Source organism: Mustela putorius, unplaced genomic scaffold (assembly GCF_011764305.1).
Source record: "Mustela putorius furo isolate JIRA1106 unplaced genomic scaffold, ASM1176430v1.1 tig00003859_pilon_pilon_pilon, whole genome shotgun sequence".
NCBI lineage: Eukaryota > Metazoa > Chordata > Mammalia > Carnivora > Mustelidae > Mustela > Mustela putorius.
In genome coordinates, this window is record NW_025422011.1 from 10,685,451 (window position 1) to 10,704,879 (window position 19,429).

Consider the following 19,429-nt stretch of genomic DNA (forward strand, 5'->3'; position numbering starts at 1 on the left):
TTAGCTGTCTGTCAACACACTGAAATAAAAAGCTTTAGTTCTGTGTACTACTCAAGAGTTTTTGTACTATTATGTCAAAAAGATGAGTTAATATGATGTTAAATACAAATTTTGTTAAATACAAAAACCAAACTCAACACAGGTCAAGAACGGACTTCAGAAGAGTGCTCTTTGGTAAGCGTTGGAAAGTCTCACCTCAAGGCCCACCCCAACTCCCCAGGCTGGCGGGACTGGGGAGTAGACAGCAACATGGGACAGTAGGACAGAAGCCTGAGGCACCTGCTTCTCCAAACACCCACACATGGGCTGAACTCTATCCCGAGGGACAGACGCCTAGGATGGAGCCTCTTTCTTTACAAGAGACATTCCATTAGGTGGACATGAATCACCTGCAAATGTACTAAAGACAGCCCACCCAAGCTCAGCAGCGTCCCCCGAGGATGTGAGATGGGGGAAGTCGAGAGACAAGATCTGTACAGCAGAAATTCCCAACAGAGAAATTATTTGAGGGAGTTCACTCCATTTAAGGTGGTGGTAAAAAAACTGTGTTTTGATGTGAAGTTAAAAAATAATCAGTAAGTTAAGTATTTTCTTCTGTAAAATTGAATAGTGTGAGAGCTGCTGAGCACAGAAGGAGTGTGCACTGTGGTGAGGGGAGAGAAGCAGACATATGACTGACTGATCGGGTTTGAAACCTTAGTAGGTATTTTCCATCATGGCTTCAACCATCGTATAGTTTGAAACTGCCTATATCCTTTAAGATAAACATTTTAACTTAAATGCACAATGAATTTCGGTCTGAAAGGAAGATACATAAGAAACACTGAAGCTGAAACAACAAGTTAAAAATGCAGAGGGGGAAAAAAAATGCAGAGGGGGAGCAAAAACACTCATTAAGTCCTTGACTAACAGTTTGACAGTGAAGTGCCAGGCACTGTTCTAGCACTATGTCAACTCACTGAACTCTCCTAACGACTGTAGGAGGTAAGTGATGTTAATAATCAAGTAGAGATAAGGAAACTGAAGCACAGAAAGATTAAAACGACTTGTTCAAAATCGTAAGACCAGTACGTATCCAAGCCGAGACTCAAATGTAATCTGACATTACAGGTAGCATTCAACACACCAAGTACCAAATCTGTAAACTGCATTCACAGGACCAAAATTATCCTACAGCAGTTCAAGATCATGCTCCTACTTTAAAAAACAAGCTTAACAGAGAGGAAGATATAGACCAGATTACAGTTCAGTCAGCTTTTAATTCAGAGGGAACACAGACTCATCTACCACTTTAATATGTCATTTATCCATTTCAACATGAAAAAATTAGAACTGAGACTATCTCTCATTTAGCAGAATTTTTTTGAATTTTGAGGGTTATTTTGTCAATTAAAAATGCTATTGTCAAAAAAAATGCTATTGTCTACAGAGAAGAATCAATTGAAGGTCTCACAATGTCCAATTTCAACCATAAACTTTCAAACAATGAAATGCAACTTTGAAGTTGACTCAGGCAATTTAATGAAAAAAAAAAAGGGTGAATGGGACCTAACAATAAAGTCATACTGAAAAAATACATTAAAAAAAATAGATTCTTTAGAAAAACACCAGTGACACAGTATTAGAGTGAGATGCAGCTAAGAAACTGAAGAACATGAATAGTACCAAAAATATTCTTTGTTACTTTTTAATTTTAGGATGATCAACAAAAAGAAGCATTTTTTTTCCTTTTTAAGTAAACTCTCCCGACATGGGGCTTGAACTCATGACCCAGAGATCAAGAGTTGCATGCTTCACCAACTCAGCCAGCCAGACATCCCTAAAGGAAGGACTTCTTAAAATTTTGCTTTAATATTCGTGGATTTTAGTTTTCAGAAAGAATTCTGTTTTTTTTTGATTTTTTTTTTTAATATTTTATTTGTTCACCTGACAGACAGAGATCACAAGTAGACAGAGAGGCAGGCAGGCAGAGAGAGAGAGGGAAGCAGGCTCCCCGCTGAGCAAAGAGCCCAAGGCGGGACTCGATCCCAAGACCCTGAGATCATGACCCGAGCCGAAGGCAGCGGCTTAACCCACTGAGCCACCCAGGTGCCCAAGAATTCTGTTTTTGAAAATGATTTTGAAAAATAATGGTCTATCAATGCTATAAAAATCAATGAATGTTTTGACAGTCAGTACATTAAAATGTCAAAAAATTATGTACATTTAAATAATCTTAAGGTCATACAACCTTTTCATCCCCAAAAGTATCCTGGTTTGTAATAAATCATATAATAACCTTAAAATGTTAGAAGTCAAACAAGACAATCTTTAATAAATTCTTCAAATAGGAGTTCCTGGGTGGCTCAGTCAGTTATGCACCTGACTCTTGATTTCAGCTCAGGTTATGATCTCAGGGTTGTGAGATGGAGCCCCGTATTAGGCTCCACACTAGGCGTGGAGCCTGCTTAAGATTCTCTCCCTCTCCATCTGCCCTCCCCCCCCAAAACAAACAAACAAACAAAAACCCCAAATATGTCATCCTAATATTCTACTTTATTAACATCACTTAAAATGCCTGCTGAATTAATTTAAGACTAAGCTTATGAGTGGATACATGTGTAAAAATTTAAGGTTTTCTGTACAATTTACTAGTAATTAAGTAAGAATTTAACAACTTTCTCATTAGCTGAACTAAACTGGAAATAAATCCTAAAATTATCTACACTGACAGCAATTATTCTTTATTAACATTATTAAAAGCTTCTAAGCTTTTTTCTGATTCTAACTGAAACATAATAAATATTATTTCATATAAAATGGAAATCGGATGCAAAACTTACGAATGAGAACAAAGAGATATGAAACTGGGCAGGGGGAGGGGAAGAATACAAAGTCCTTTCAAACACTAGGCAAACAAATCTCCATGAAGAACATGATAGCTAAAATTTCTGATGGTTTAAAAAATGTGTGCAAGCTAAAAACTAGAGCTTTCTATTATCACTTGCCTTTTAATTTGATTAATCTCCAAATCCTTGATTCTGAAAGTAAAGATCTCGTATAAGTATTCTTATTAAAATCAGTTGATATGTACTCATATGAGAACTGTTCCACAATGAAAGACAAAGGTGCAACCTGCATGGAGGTGGGAGGGCTGAGAGTAGAGAGGGGTGAATGACTAAAAACCCCAGGGATATCACCGAATATCACTTTGATTTTTTTTCTCCATAAAACGGTTACATTGTGACATGCATATACTCCCATTCCTATTATTCAAAACGCATGTGGAATAATAATAAAGCCATAAAGCCCTAAAATACACACACAATCTTTTCTTTAGCAAGGAAGTAGCCATTTGTGCAGCTAAAGCCCTTATTAATCATACGCTCCCCTCAGCCCCCTACCTTTTTAGAGCATTAGGGCCCAGAGAAATAGGCACTACTGACCTCTAACACTGCTAGCAATTTGAAATGCATTACTAAGCAGCTAAGTGGGAAAAGCTATCAATTCTGGAAGCCTTTCATAGTCAAACAATCCAGAGCCAGGGCCAAGAACACAGCTTGCCGAAAGCATTCACAATAAAATGTAGCTGGGTTTATTACATATGGTAATTCAAACAATCTTTCCCTTTTTAAAAATGCTGCATAAATTAGTTGAAGAAACTATTCTTGGTATGAATATTTATATTTTCCTCATTAATTTTACTTTTCATTCATATTTCCTCCAAGGAAGTATTTTCAACACTGTTAATAATGTAGATGACAAGTAAAGGAAGTTTGATAATTAGAATTTAAAAAGCAGCATATAAATGATGAAAAGAGGGAAAAGGATTTTCTAGTAAGAAACACGAGTGAAAAACCCTGTCTAGATCTACATCTAATTAGACTATAACATTTGGGTGAAATGTACAAAGGAAGGTGCTGTATCCATTCCCAAAACAGAGGAGAGCCGGTATCTCAGAATTAAAAACATATCAACAATAGACTTCGAGCAGATGTGCAAACCAAACTACAGAGGCATGAATGGATATTTACTGTTCAGTTGCAAACAACCAATACAAATTATTAGATAAACATACAGATTGACATAGGGGCTAATGGTCACCAAGAGCTGAGTAAGTAATTATAATAATAATGAAAGTAGCAATATTTATTGATGCTTGGTGGGTGACAAGTCTTGTAATGAGTGTATATGTATTATCTCAATCTCTACTACTGCTCCATGGTGCATATATTATTATTGACTCTACTTTATTATGAAGAAAAAGGCACACAGAGGTTAAAGAGTTTGCCAATCACGGGGCGCCTGGGTGCCTCAGTCAGTTGAGCATCTGACTTTTGGTTTCAGCTCAGGTCATGATGTCAGGTTAGTGAGATCAAGCCCCAGGCTGGGTTCCACGCTCAGCATGCAGTCTGCTTGAGATTCTCTGTCTCCTCCTGTTCCTCCCCCTGCTTGTGCTTTCTCTCTCTCCCTCAAATAAACAAAATTTTTTAAAATAAATTTAAAAAGTACAATTAAAAATGATAAAAACATACTATGTAGATATAGATGAAACAACACTATTAATACAGTGGTAAAAATAAAAGGAACTTCACACTTAAGAGATCTTTATCCCGTTGAAGATAATCAAAATAAAAACTTACCACTATTTTGGCCAAGATGCCATCATCACTTGCATCTAAGGTAACCACAGCCTTGTCAGTCTCTATTTCACATAAGGCATCTCCAGTACTCACAGCTTCACCTACAAAACAAGACTGGGTTTGTTTTGTTTTTTAAAATATGAATGTTAATTATGTGGGCTGGAGTGTGTGCTAAGTGCATAAAACATGAATAATGAATACCAAAATATCTGGTAGCTAGCTCTGGGCTGTAGAACTACAAGTAATTTTCACTGTGTATGTGAGTGGGTTTGCATGTGTGTATGGTTTGTTGTATTTTCCAAAAGCTCTGTAATAGACATAAACTACATTTGTTATAATAAAAATAGCAATTACAAAAGATTATTAACAGATATTAAAAATGAAATCACATTTTAGAAACAATAGCAATGAATGCATAGACTCTTCAAACAAATCAATTCCCGACCTATTCCTTTCTTTTTAATATAGTTTGACTATTATTCCACAAGGAGAAAAGTTTTACAATTAATACCTCTTCTGGGTTAACACTGTAGCATAAATTCAGAAACCCTGTTGGCACTGCAGAGCATAAATAAATAAAGCATATTAAACAAAAAAAGACAATGTCAAAGACACAACTGAGGTCAAATAAGAAACATTTCTGTACAACAGAAACAATATGGAAACTCAAAAATGTTGAGCAAGACCTGACTTGCTGTTTCTGGATCTAGAAGCAGGTGAGGGTGGAGGGGCTAGGAAGGGGGAAAGGTTAGCAGGGAGAATGCAGTGGTTTCCTTTGGAATAAAGAAAATGAAAAGTGATTTGCTGCAGACATGGTTGCAGATCAGAATGTCCTCTTAAAGCTTGGGCTGGGTCAGTTTTTCTACTCATAGTAGAAGCCAATAAAGGGGGCAATCAAGACCTGTAGAGTAGGATTATGGCTTTAATCAGAACTGTAGGTCTAGGAAGGTAGGGAATAAAACACTATCTCAATACCAGGATCTGAGCCAAGCCACTCTCTGGCTCCATTACTGCATCTGCTGATACTTCCAGTATCAACAGCAAAATTCCTAGACTGGGGGTGGGGAAAGGAAGAGTGGGGGGCAGGTGGAAAGACACTGAAACACAAACAAAAAGTCTTTTAAAAGAAAAAGAAGGAAGGAAGGAAGGAAGGGATAGTTAGTTCCAAAACATTTTAGGAAATTTAATGCTAAGAAAGAAAACCACAAAACCAATAATGGAAACAGAAATTTATTTCAGACGTAATTCATTCAGTGCAACCTGCCAGAGATTTTTAAGTAAGTATTCCGAGGATGTTCAGAAATACAAATGAAGGTAAAAGATCCATCATGAGAACAAGAGATAAAAAACAATGTACAGAAATGAAACAAATGACATCACATATGAAGGAAAAACCTGATTAGAAATCTTGGAAATGAAAAATACAGTCATTGAAATAAAGAGAAACAATCAATGGGATGTATTCTAGACTGGACATAGTAAAGTGAATTAGTAAATTAAAGGCAGCATTAAGAACTACCTGAAACTTACTACGTGCAGAGAAGATTAAAAATAGAAGAAAGCAGATTGAGAGAGAGAGAGAGACAGAGTGAGGTTGCAATGTTTGTCTAATGGATTTTCCAAGAGAAGACTGGAGGGAATAATGGAAAAGCAATACATGAGAAGATAATTGCTGAGAATTTTCTACAATGGAAAATACATATCCTCAACATGAAAGAGCTCTGAATGAGTTTAGAGCATTGTAAACTACACTGTATTGACTAGGAAGGGGCACTGAGAACCTTGTAGCTTGCTGGCAATATTATTAATCTTGGCTAGGTGGTGGTAACCTGGTTATACGTGTATGTAAAAATTAATTGAGCTCATATTTCCTAAAATTTATACCTCACTAAAAAAATTAAGCAGAAAAAAAGTATTAAGACTGTATGAATCCACATTACATACACTGCAGTGAAATACCATACAATAATTCTATACAATAAAAACAACCTTAAAATCTATGAGAGGAATATTAAGAAGATTATGTCAATGGAAATGACAGAGAGCATACTTCTCAGAAGCTGTAATAAAGGTCAGAGACAATGGAGTAATATCTTCAAAAAGCTGAGGAAAACTAACTTTCTAGAATGTTATACGCAACCAAACCATCATTCAAGAATAAAGGAAAAGTGGGGCACCTGGGTGGCTCAGCCAGTTACGTGTGTCACTCTAGATTTCAGCAGGTCATAATCTCAAGGTTGTGGGCTTGCCATCGAGCCCTGTGTCAGGCTCTGCTCTGTGTGGAACCTGCTTAATATTCTCTCTCTCTCCTCCTCCTCTGCCCTTATTCCATCCTTTCTTTCATTGAAAAAAAAAAAAGAGAGAGAGAGAGAGAGAGACTAAAGGAAAAGGATTCTTTAGACATAAAAGGCTAAGAAATACCACCTACTGATGAGCTATTAAAAAATGCAGTTCATTAAGAAGAAAAATGGACACAGGAGGGGATCAATGGACTACATGAAACAAGTTACTACAGAAATTGATAGAATGTAACTATGAATCATTTAAAAGCTAATTTCCGAGGGTTTAAAAAATGTAAAACTCAAACTCTAAAAAACAGTGAGCTGGATAAGAAAACGTTTAGTTGATGGTTAGAGCATGCAAAACTTCTGATACAAATATGCAGGAAAAATGCTAAATAACTAGATTTTATTACCAAGACTTAAATATGCATCCAAAATACTTAATGATGTACACCCCCCAAGTAGAAATATATTCTACAGCATTCCGCAAAGCAGAGGAAAAATGAAATAAAAACTATCATCCAACTGAAGACAGACACGTGGAAAAGAAAAAAATTAAAAATACACCGAAATTGTAGAAATAAGTCCAAATGTATCAGTAATTGTAATAAATATAAATAAATAGATTAAAACAACCTACTAAAAGCAGCAGCAATTACCCAAATGAATACAAAAAAATAAAATCTGGATAAATGTGGCTTACAGAGACATACCTAAAACAAAACCAGAATAAAAATAGAGGTACAGAGAAACATGTAATATACAAATACACTCCCTTCCACATATACCAAAAATAGCTAATTCAGCAGTATTCATAGGCACACTCAATAAAAGAACATGAAGAAAAATCTAAAACATTACGATAAATATACTCTGGAAGGAAGTTCACTGTACAGAAACTATACTGTACACCAAGATGGTCACATAGACGGTTATATTATCTTCGGTTAACAGTTTGGAACCGCCAATATAAACTATTTTAATGGAATCAACATTATCTGTTAGATGATATTTATGAAACACCTAAAAGGAGATTATTGGCCTAGCCCCAAAGAGATTTTTCTACTCAGAAAATATTTATTGAGGCGCCTGGGTGGCTCAGTGGATTAAGCCGCTGCCTTCAGCTCAGGTCATGACTGGGATCGAGCCCCACATCGGGTTCTCTGCTCTGCAGGGAGCCTGTTTCCTCCTCTCTCTCTGCCTGCCTCTTGCCGACTTGTGATCTCTGTCTGTCAAATAAATAAATAAAATAAATCTTTAAAAATATATATATTTATTAAAAATGCTTTAGGGTGGGCGCTTGGGTGCCTCAGCAGGGTAAGCCTCTGCCTTCGGCTCAGGTCATGATCCCATGGTCCTGAATCGAGCCCCTCATGGGGCTCTCTGCTCAGCAGGGAGTCTGCTTCCTCCTCTCTGCCTGCCTCTCTGCCTACTTGTGATCTCTGTCAAATAATAAATAAATAAAACTTTTAAAAAATACTTTAGGGCACTGAGGATACAGCAGTGGTGGGGGGAGGTTAAGATTCTAACCTCAAGCTTGCTTACTATCTAGTGACAATTAACTGGAGATTATGGTGGGATTAGGTCAAGTTAGGATGCCACAGGAACATCCAGGAGGGATATCTAATTTAGTTTTTGCAAGGTGAAAAGCTTCCTAAAAAAAGAATATTTATTTATTTACAGAATTATATGTATTATATACATACTATTATTTATACATATAGATAATCTGAGCCTGAAAAGATGAGAAGACAATCAAGTAAAGCAGTGATCCAAGCAGAAGGCAAAACATACCCAAAGCCCAGGAGGCAAAAGAGAACAGGAAACTTTGGAGGAGCTGGCTAATAGTACCTGAGAGAAGCAATGAGAGGTTAGGCTGGTGAGGTAAGCACAAATCAGACCCAAACGGAACCCTGTATGTCACACAGAGAAAGCAGATTATATCATCTTATACACTTCACACATGTTTTCATAGTTAAAATAGATTGTATTTCAAAAAGAAAAAAAAAATCATACCCTTATGTTTCTGTTGTAACCGTGGAAAAAAACAATTGAACTAGGCAACCTAGCAATTAAATACATCTTCTAGACACCTAGAAATTCTCCCCATAAGAAAACAGTAAAATGTTTTATCAATTATGCTCACCTACTGCAAATTCCAAACACCCTTTAAGAACCATAGATAAGCGCGCGCGCGCGCACACACACACACACACACAGAAACAAACCATAGATCAGCCATCAATCAATCTAGATGACTTTGTTCCTATTCCAGAACTCCCACAACAGTTGTAATTAATTTGAAATGAATCACAAATTGCATTCTAAAATGTCATGTTGCTACTGTTACTTTTTGTTTTCAATTGAGTTTTTCTCTGTTTACCTTGCTATGAGCTTCCTCACAATATGAATAGGATACATCTTAAGTGTTTTACATTCTACCTCATTACCCTGGACTGAAGTTAGGGTTTCATACATAATGAGCTTGAGATTAAAACACCTGAAGAAAAAAAAAAAAAACTGCAGTAATTTCACAAATCCTCATGTCATCATAAAGTATACACCAAACTATCATTTATATTTCGTTTGGTTCTAACATTTGATTTGTGGCATGCTCCTAACAGTTAATAGCTCAGGTAGCCTATTTCCTTTTTATGGTGTTTTAACTCTATATACACCTATTCATGTTAACACATATAGCTGCTATATGAGTATGGCAAGAGAGAGAAAATGGAAAGAAACATAGAAAAGGATCAATCCTTTACACAGTGAACTTTCCCCAGAAACCACAGCAAAGTTTGAAACATCGCATTACTACATAAGGGCACATTATCCCTAATTTTATGAAACTAAGGTACTAGCTATCAATAAGCGAACATAACATAAATACCAAAAGAAAATTTTGAGACTAATAAAAAGCCATGATGATTCTAAATAGCCTCAGTTTTGGCCTCGAATAACAAGTTAGTGCTATAATTGAGAAAAGCTGTGAAGCAGAGTGGTTACAAGGAACTTTTCCAACTCAGACACAGGTCTGATTCTGCGCTCTGACACAAGTAATCTTGACCAAATTAGTTAATGTCTCTCTCAGGAAGGTTTTGAAAGCCTAGCTGTTAAAGAAAGATCATGGAACTAGAAATGTTAGGTTAACTCTTCATATACATCTTCGAACACTCCACAAGATCTTAGATAAAAGCATTGGTATGTTATTGAGAACCATTAAGAACCAGGACTCATTCTCACTCTCTATCCCGTACTGTCCTTTCAAAGAGATCATTCAACACCCATTAGTATATAAGGCATCATACTAAGCACTGGTTATCAACAGGAGAAGACGTGGTTTTGTCCACAAAGAGTTTGTAGTCCAAAGGAGAAGGCCGAGAAGCCGACAGAATATCATGGATGGTGTGAGGTGATAGACGGTTCCTCAGCTGCCCTGTTGCAGGAGATGGCAGCTTTGCAGTGTCCCTGCCCCATCTCCTCGTGGCTTATGTCAGCAGCCGAGGTGGAGCGGGCCCGGAGCGAGAGTGCGGGCCCCAGGAGGGGCCAGAGCAGAGGCCCGCCCGGGGGCCGCTCCCCAGCACCGAAGCCAGCATCATCGTTGGATCCTCTGTCCAGATGGGCTGCTGCTGGAGCTGAGGCCTGGAGTTCCAGAGGTTTCCCTTTCTCTTTTTAAATTCTGGGTATGAAGTATAGTCTTGATAAAACACAATGGTCATGCTTAAGAAGTAAATAACAGCCTGTGACTTTAACAAAATAATTTTGTCCTGCCAAAAATTAAGAATAAAAGTCTTTATTCAAAAGGTATAAAGGTGTATATGGTCTTGGTAATGGGGAGAGCTAGCTTTTATCTGTAAGACCAAGTAAATCACATCTCCGTAAGAAAAAAACCTTTTCTCAGTACTAAGCTGAAGCATAATGACAGCTATGATTTGAGAAAAATAATTCAATGGTTTATACAACAAATACTTACTGGTTGAGTATGTAAATGACATTGTACAAGACAGTAAGGTAAAAAAATAATAAAATCGGATAGACCAGCTTCATGAAGTTCTTAATGAGACCAAAGAGTACAAACAAGCAGGCCATGGCCATCCCACCCAATCAGGGCTTACAGCAGTGTGGGAAGACAAAGGAGGGGCCTCTAGTCAGTGTTTGTGAATCCTGTTCACCTCATCATACACACACAAAATATTATTTGCATGACCAAAGACCCCAGACAACTGTGCTCCTGGGCTATCTGAGGCTATGCCCTGAGAGCTAAAGGCAGGAATAGCAGTTACCAGAAGGAAATGGCTGGGCCAAGCCAACCTCCCTTACATCCTCCTGACCCTTTACATTTTATTATGTTGCCTTTCAAGTGCTCAGCACACAGGTAGCTAGGGGTCACCCACTATATGGGACGGGGCAGACACAGAACATTTCCATTGCCACACAAAGTTCTACTAAAGAAAGCGGCCATCAGTAACTGCATCCAACAATTCTAAAATCCTGACATGATAGCAATATTAACAATAAATGTAGAAGAGCACAGAAGGAGTGCTGTTCAATACTGAAAGGAAGACATTGCTGACACATGCTATGGCATGGATGAACCCCAACATCATGCTAAACGGAAGAAGCCAGTCACAAAAGACAACACCTTATAGGAGTCTATTACATAAAATGTCCAGGAAAGGCAAAATTGTAGAGCCAGAAAGCAGATCACACTACGGATGGGAGAAAGAATTGACTGCAGTCAGGCACCCGAGATCTTGTAGGTGACAGAAATGTTCTGAAAAACTGGACGGTGATGTCACACAACTCTTTCTACCTAACTAAAAACCATAGAATTGTGCACTTAAAATGAGCAAAATTTATGGTATGTAAACTATACCTCAATAAAGCTGCTAAAATAGTAACAGACTGAAAAAAATGGTGAAGCTATTTATGAAACACATGTTTCAACAGTTTTCCATTCTAGCACCACAAACATGGATACAAATCCCCAGAAATAACAGATGTGGGAGCTCTTCTTCAGTAAAATTCAGAGACCCATGTGATTCCCCAAAGGTACCTTGTAATTACACTTTCAATAGGGAAGAACTTCAACACAGTTTTACTTCAGAATTATACACTCTACATTAATGAGATGTTGTCTAAAGACTTATACCAAAGCTACTTGAGAGTCACAGTTTCCAGTCACATGACAGGAGGAATGTCCACATAACATGACAGTCTCTGAGGGCAGCAGCAGCAGCCAACATCACTGAGGAAGCCCGCGCTACGTTCCAGACACCGTGACTAAGGAAGTACTTTGTGCGACTACCTCCACCAACTTTTCTTCCAGTATTTCATGGTATGCCCTGACATATCCCAAGAGAGAAAACAGTGTTTTTCATACCCTTAAATATTCTCTCACAAAAGGGCGGACACACGACTATTTTCTTCCTTTTGTTATTTTAACAGATTTGATTTCAACTGACAAAAAAATAAGCTATATCCATGCTCATTAAACTGAAAATATCTGAAGCACATTTTTCCCTCCAAATAACAAACTTATAAAAAAAGATGTGGAACTAGAGTTCAGTTTACCTTTCAAGAGATTCTGACATTGTACATGTTACCTATCACTTTTGAAGTATCTTCTCCACCAATTTTAAAATGCATATCCTTTACTTAATCTCAGACTAAAATTAAGTGTTATAACATTCATTAGAAAACTGCTTTGTTAACATTCATCAACAAAAATGGGAAAAATTTATATATTATTGTATATTTCCAAAACTGACAAAACAAAATGAAATTGAATTATCATAGAATTCTAAAAGTAGGAATATTACCTTAGATTTTAACTAGTTCGACTCCTGGATATTTCATGGCAAAGTGGGAACCCCAAAAGACAAACTGTGATTCTCAAGCCAGAGTTCCTTTCATTGAATCTTTATCACCTTCGCTTAAAACATACACCTTCCCAATACCCCTTCAAAGCATCCTAATAATAGTTGTGAATTAAAGGATCTCAAAGTTTCAAGAAATCATTAAAAGTCTGTAAGGCTGAACTGCTATCCATTAAAGGTTATCAGATCATTAGCCTTAAAAATAAACTAGATTTATAATTAGGTAAACACTGTTCTTTTTTTTTTTTTTTCATTCAATCCTCTTAACATTTGAAGGTCTAAACTCATTGTTTCAAATAACAGTGACTGCATTAAAAAGCATTAAAAAGATCTCAAGATCAAATTTTTTTAAAACACAGCTAATAAGACAAAATGGTATACATAAAATTTGATACAAGAACTGAAATGTTTTTAATACAGAATGACTGAACCAAGTTATCATAAACGTATCAAGCCCCACACATACGTAAATGTATAGTCACATGTGTACTGTACATAAATGTTAATGAAAAGGAAGACGGTGAATTACTAAAGACCAAAGATTTCAATTACTCTCAATTATTTATAGTATATTAGTAAAGGAACATTTCTCTTCAGTTGGCAGAACACAATTTGAAGAGCAACCTTCAGGGAAACATGCTCCAGGGGCTTACAGCATATCCTGGTTTGTCCTATGTGAAAATAGCACATTGTCATCAAAAGGAAAAAAGAACAGAATGATGAGACCGCATGTCTGCTGGCTCTTCATCATACTCTCTGTATTCTAATGGATGTGAATAAGTTATCAGGCTGCCAGTGAGCTAGAAGTCTGAAAGATAAATGTGGTCCAAAGAATCCTTCTTATCTACTTGCCTCAAAATGTGAAAAAATTTAATCTTTTTATAATAACTCTAAAAGGCTGTTCTGTGTCTGAATCATTATGTAATGACAGCAACACTCTGTCATATTGAATGCGGAAACAGCCAAAGCTCTGTAATTCATCAGGAAAAAGACACCTAAAAATAGATTCCAATTGATTACATTATTTATAAAGGTGAAACTTCCTTAGATACTGGTAATTATTTTAAAAGATAGCAGCCATGAAGAGCCAACTGCTCAGAGTACTTTCTAATGAAGTGCTGGCTCTTTTATTTATGTGATCTATGTCCTCCTCAAATTCTAGAAAATTCTCTGCCACTTTTGCCTTGAATATTACCTTTTCCTCATTCAATTTTTTCTCCTCCTAGAATTACTGCTATTGGATTACTGGGTGATTTTCATTTTATTCCTCATGTCTCAACTTCTAGTTCATATTTTCTACTGCTTTATCTCTCTGGGTTGCATGCAAACTTATTTTCTCAGGTTGAACTTCTGTTCACTAATTCTTTGCTCAGTTACACTTTAATCCAATCTTAAGTTTTTTGTTTTCTTATTTTAGAGACAGTATTTTTCATTCTTAGAAGTTCTGTTTGTCCTCTTCAAATCTGCCTAAACTTTTTGGATTTTTCTTTTCAGATTTTTTTTTTTCTTTTCAGATTTCCAATTCCTTCTCTTACGTGTGTAGTCATTTCAAACAGACAGTTTTATGTATCTAGTAATTCTAATTAACTGAAGTTCTTGTAGGTCTGGACCTGCTGCTTGTTATGTCTCATGCCCTTTGCTCCTAAAAGATGGCTTCCATGCATATTATTAAATTAAAGACTATGAACTCTTTGTAAGTGGGACTTTATCTAGTAATCTTGTACGGCTTGGACTGGACACTGTGTCTTTCCAAAATAATGGCTTCTGCTAGGTAATCCAAAAAGATTATCAGCTCAGAACCACTTTATCTCCACTGTGGGTTCCCAGAAAATGCAAGTATTATAAATGTGGACCTCAAAGCCTCATGAGGCAGGCTATGAAAGCAAATTTTCAAGGGAGTAAGCATTTTTTATTCCACAGAGATCTCAAGTCAAACAAATGAATTTACCTGTTATCTATGATATGGCATTCAATTCCATCCATATAATACTGATGACACTCAAATTTCTATCTCTAAGTCAGTCTTCACTCATAAACTCCAAATCCTACAACGAATCATCTATTCAATACCTTGGCTTCAATGTCTAATAAGCATCTCAAATTTGCCATATCAAAGCCTAAACCTAACTTCTTGATTTCCCCTCCTCCTGCTCTCTCCTTCTTCCCTCAAAAACACCTGTGCCCAATCTCATTTATTCTTTCCACTTCCGGTCACCACAGGGCACATGGCTCCTATTCCTACTCACCACTGTGGGTTGCTGCTAGCGTTTGATGATTCCCCTTTCTTGTATTTTAAGCACCACCTACCATTAAGAAATTTGCTTTATAATTTTCTATTTAGTAGTGAGCAGAAGCCTTACCCCATTGCTTAGATGGTCATAGTGACTGAAAGTCCTCAGGGACCTTTCCAATGTGAGTGGGAAAAGGGGGCAATTAAATGACTTAGAGTTTGCTCTTGACACTAGATTGCCGTTAGGGCCTCTCCATTCTGTGTAATGCCACAAACAAGGCTCAAGAAAGCACATAGAAATCACTTCCTATAAAATAACCATGAGTGTGGCTATATCTTGGTTTTAGGATAAAGACCTTCACAAACTGACAAACTGATGACTAGTATTTAATATCCTTCCTATAATCAATATGACATCACACACACTATGCCCTTAATGCAGCCTGAACTACTTACTATTGCCAAAACATATGTCATGATACCTCACTTCCAACACTTTGCCAAAATGTTAACATTACCCAGGATGGCCTTTCACACCTTTTTATTTTAAAAAAAAAAAAACAAAAAAAAAAACCCTACAAGGGCCAGGTCAAATAGTACCTCATCTCCAAAGCTTAGATCCCTGTCACATTTCCTGCTTTTGGCTTATTCTTCCCCTGCCAATATATTTACTGATCAACCACTAACTGTGTTGCTGGGTGTGTTCCAATTACATGCTAGTCATAAAAGGAAAAGAAGACATATCAAGACATTCCCCACTGAGCAACAGAATTAAGTAGTGTTTCCAATCAGATGTGGTATCTAACATAGCAAGAACCAGTCATAGTCATCTACACAGCCTCACTGTACCACACCTCCTAACCTCCATATTGGTCTAATCCCTAGTCCCAAGTTCCTGCTGTGAGGTCCATTTTGTAATCTATCTTGCTGTGTTACCTAGCACCCCAATCTCCCTCAAAGAACTGAGGCCTCCTCGTAAACTCTCAAGCTTATTTGGCTACGGTTCAGAAGTAAATACTTGTAGCCTTCTTCCCAATCCCCATATCTCTCATCATTGGCAAAAGTGAAACCATGAATGGCTCTATCTCCTGGAATCAGAGGATAACTGTCAGACTGAATTCTCGTCCACTGCCGAAACTCTCTCAATGTTATTTTATAAGTGCTAGACTGGACCACTCAATACCAGAATTTGCCTGGATAACATCTGTGTCCACCAAGTCACATACAAGTCCTTGCCAGGGCTAGTCTCTGGAATCAGATATGGCATCCCAAGTCACGTCATACTAAGCTTTCCTCTTTCAGTTTTTAACACTTGATTCATCATTTTTCAAGCTGAAGCATAATAACGGCTGTGGGAACTCACATGGTCCATTTCTCTGCATATCTAACAACCTCTTTCCTCCACAAAAGTTAAACATGTTGCAGAATGAGTAAAGCAGAGGGAAACACAGCTACATCAAGTGCAGAAGGAAGCTGTCCCCAGTCAATACCTGTACTGGGGAACGTTACTCTACTGCCACATGTGGCAATGACCAGAGGTGGTGGGTGGGGAGAAAGCATCAACCAGAAATACAAAGTCTCCTTCTCCAGATGGCTTCACATTAATCATTCCTTTGTCCCTCTGTATGATGGAGGCATAGTAATACATTTCACAATCTAGTAGGGCTAGAATCCTTCTCTACTGCTCTTGAGAGTTTTCTCTATTATTCTTATTTGTTCTTGCCAATGAAATTTATAATTATCTTGCTTAGCTTCAGGAAACACACACACACACACAAACACACAGATAGCATTGTCATAAAATCACAAATTAACTTAAGGGGATCAACAAATTTATGATGTTGACACTAAAAACTAAGTATAAAAACTAAAATTCAGAAAAACATGTCTCAAAATATTTAACCAATTTCTGCTTATGAAAAGATAATAGGTTGAACCCAGAAAACCTTCCCTACATTATATATTACCATGGGAAAAGTTTATTTGAGCAAACTTAAAATAACAAGCGGAGGATGTGATTTATTTCATGTGTTGTATAATACAGCTGATTAGAAAAGAACCCCAAACAACGGAATAACACAGGGCATTAGTAGTGTACTTGCTCACCTTCCTTTTTCAGCCATTTCACAATGTTTCCTTCTTCCATTGTAGGAGAGAGCGACGGCATCAGTATCTTAATGGGATCAGCTGAAAATGAAAAAGGAAAGATTAGCCACAAAAAAATAATGCAACTCATGAGGCATCAATGAAAAGTTCAAATATGCTAAAATCAAACTCAATTTGAGAAAGAAAATACTCTAAAACCTAAAAGACTCTCAAGTGGTCAAACTAAGTGTCTAGTAAACAGTATGGAAACATAAAGCTGTCATTTTTTTTAACAACATAAAACTCTTATTGGAATACTTTCAATTCCTTTTTCATAGTTCCCCAGTCATGTATATTTTCAAGCCAGATGCATGCAAGATTTAAAAAAAAAAAAGCTAATTTATGTTTCACCTCCTTCATGTTCATCACTATAAAAAATACAAGTAAAATGACCAAAGGAAAAAACAAATAAGAAAGAAAAAAAAATACTAGGGTTCTGATAACCTACAACAAAGTAATCAAATTAGACTTTAAGAAATTGATTATAGGGGTGTTTGGGTAGCTCAGTAGGTAAAAGCCACTGCATTCGGCTCGGGTCATGATCTCAGGGTCCTGGGATCGAGCCCTGCATCAGCTCTCTGTTCAGCAGGTTGCCTGCTTCCCTCTCTCTCTTTGCCTGCCTACTTGTGATATGTCAAATAAATAAATAAAATCTTAAAAAAAAAAAGAAATTGATTATATTTTTTATTTTCCTCTACTATTACACTATTCAAGAATCAAAGGTTCTTGCTGGTAAGCATGAAAAGAAAAGATTCGCTTTGTCAAAGAGGACCAGGAAAGTGAACCTGCATGGTTAAATTAATCTCAGACTGTTCCATACATTTCAATTAGGGATCCAAAAAGATAGACTCAAACTAGGGTGACCCCTCAGGGAAACAAAGCTACTTTCTCCTTGGATATCAAAAAGGACACACTATTCTGTATTTGTCCAGATGTGCTTCCCAATAGTCATCCAGTGTCCAGGACCATACTCAAGGAGCATCCAGCTGGTACATTAACATAATCCTATATGAATATATATATTCATATATATATATGAATGGGTATATATGAATATATTGAATATATATTCATGTATATGAAAATTCAAATCCTATAAAGCAGTTAATAGCATATACCAACTCCTAGCAGTAGCCATGGTAAGAAATTACATTCCCTGAAACCTTCCACAGAACCTATCCTCTCAGATCATTCACTCTCTGACCCCAAAAAGCAAAACACTATAAAAGCACATCTAATACATTTCAAATGTGAAAAAGTACAGGATAGGGTTTCTTTTTATCCATTGCCATTTTAGGGTTTAAAACAAGGGATCTGAACACTAATGTTAAAGGAGGTTAAATATTTCTTTCAGGAAAATGAACTAATTTACTGTGACTTCAAGCACAGAGTTCTTACAGCTTCATGGTAAAGGAGTTTCGTCTCGGAAGCATTTGGAGAGAAACTTCTATCTTCTCTTTCCACCAAGCACACACACCTGCCTCAGCCCCTTCCTCATTTTCTCTTAAGAATTACGCACTGGGGTGCCTCAGTAAAGTGTCAGGCTTCAACTCAGATCATGATCCCTGGATCCTGGGAATCCCTGTTCAGCGGGGGAGTCTGCTTCTCCATCTGTCCCTAACCTCCCACCTGAGCACGCTCGCTCTCCCTAGCTTGCTCACTCTCTCTCGCTCTCTCAGGTAAATAGATTAAATCTTTAAAAAAAAAACATCGGGGCACCTGGGTGACTCAATGGGTTAAAGCCTCTGCCTTTGGCTCAGGTCATGATCCCAGAGTCCTGGGATTGAGCCCTGCATCGGGCTCTCTGCTCAGCGAGGAGCCTGCTTCCTCCTCTCTCTCCGCCTGCCTCTCTGCCCTTTGTGATCTTTGTCTGCCAAATAAATAAATAAAATCTTCAAAAAAATAAGTAATAAATAAAAAGAGAGAGAGAGAATTGCCTGCCGTGAGGAACGTGCATCTCCCCTTCAACTCTTTCCTGTGCAAGGTGTAACTGGCCCTGCCTTTCAAAGGCAGATAGCAGGCCTACCTCTCTTCAGGCCATCAGGCCCCACCGGAGCAATTCAGGTATCTGTGTTTGCTTTATACACAGGAACACTCCTCAAACAAAAGCCCAAAGTCTCAATATGCGGTTAAACTGGAAAACACAACTTGCAAACGGCCACAGATAGAAGTCACATCCTCTAATCCAATAAAACCACCACACTGAAACTGGTACTTTGATCTCCAGCTGACTTTTTAGCCTTTCTCTCAATAGGTACCAAACTCAAAAAA

The 19,429-nt window shown here is 37.4% G+C and overlaps 1 protein-coding gene across 2 annotated transcripts in view; it reads right to left on the bottom strand.

The window, feature by feature from the left end:
- PDHX (pyruvate dehydrogenase complex component X) overlaps positions 1 to 19,429 on the bottom strand; it is a 69,592-nt gene that overhangs the window by 34,800 nt on the left and 15,363 nt on the right. For both annotated transcript variants that reach the window (XM_004755975.3, XM_004755974.3), the window contains exons 2-3: positions 17,120 to 17,200; positions 4,623 to 4,723 (exon numbers count right to left, since the gene is read on the bottom strand). In XM_004755975.3, the coding sequence (XP_004756032.1) occupies positions 4,623 to 4,723; positions 17,120 to 17,180 (162 nt within the window). In that variant the 5' untranslated portion in view covers positions 17,181 to 17,200. The remainder of the gene's footprint in view (positions 1 to 4,622; positions 4,724 to 17,119; positions 17,201 to 19,429) is intronic.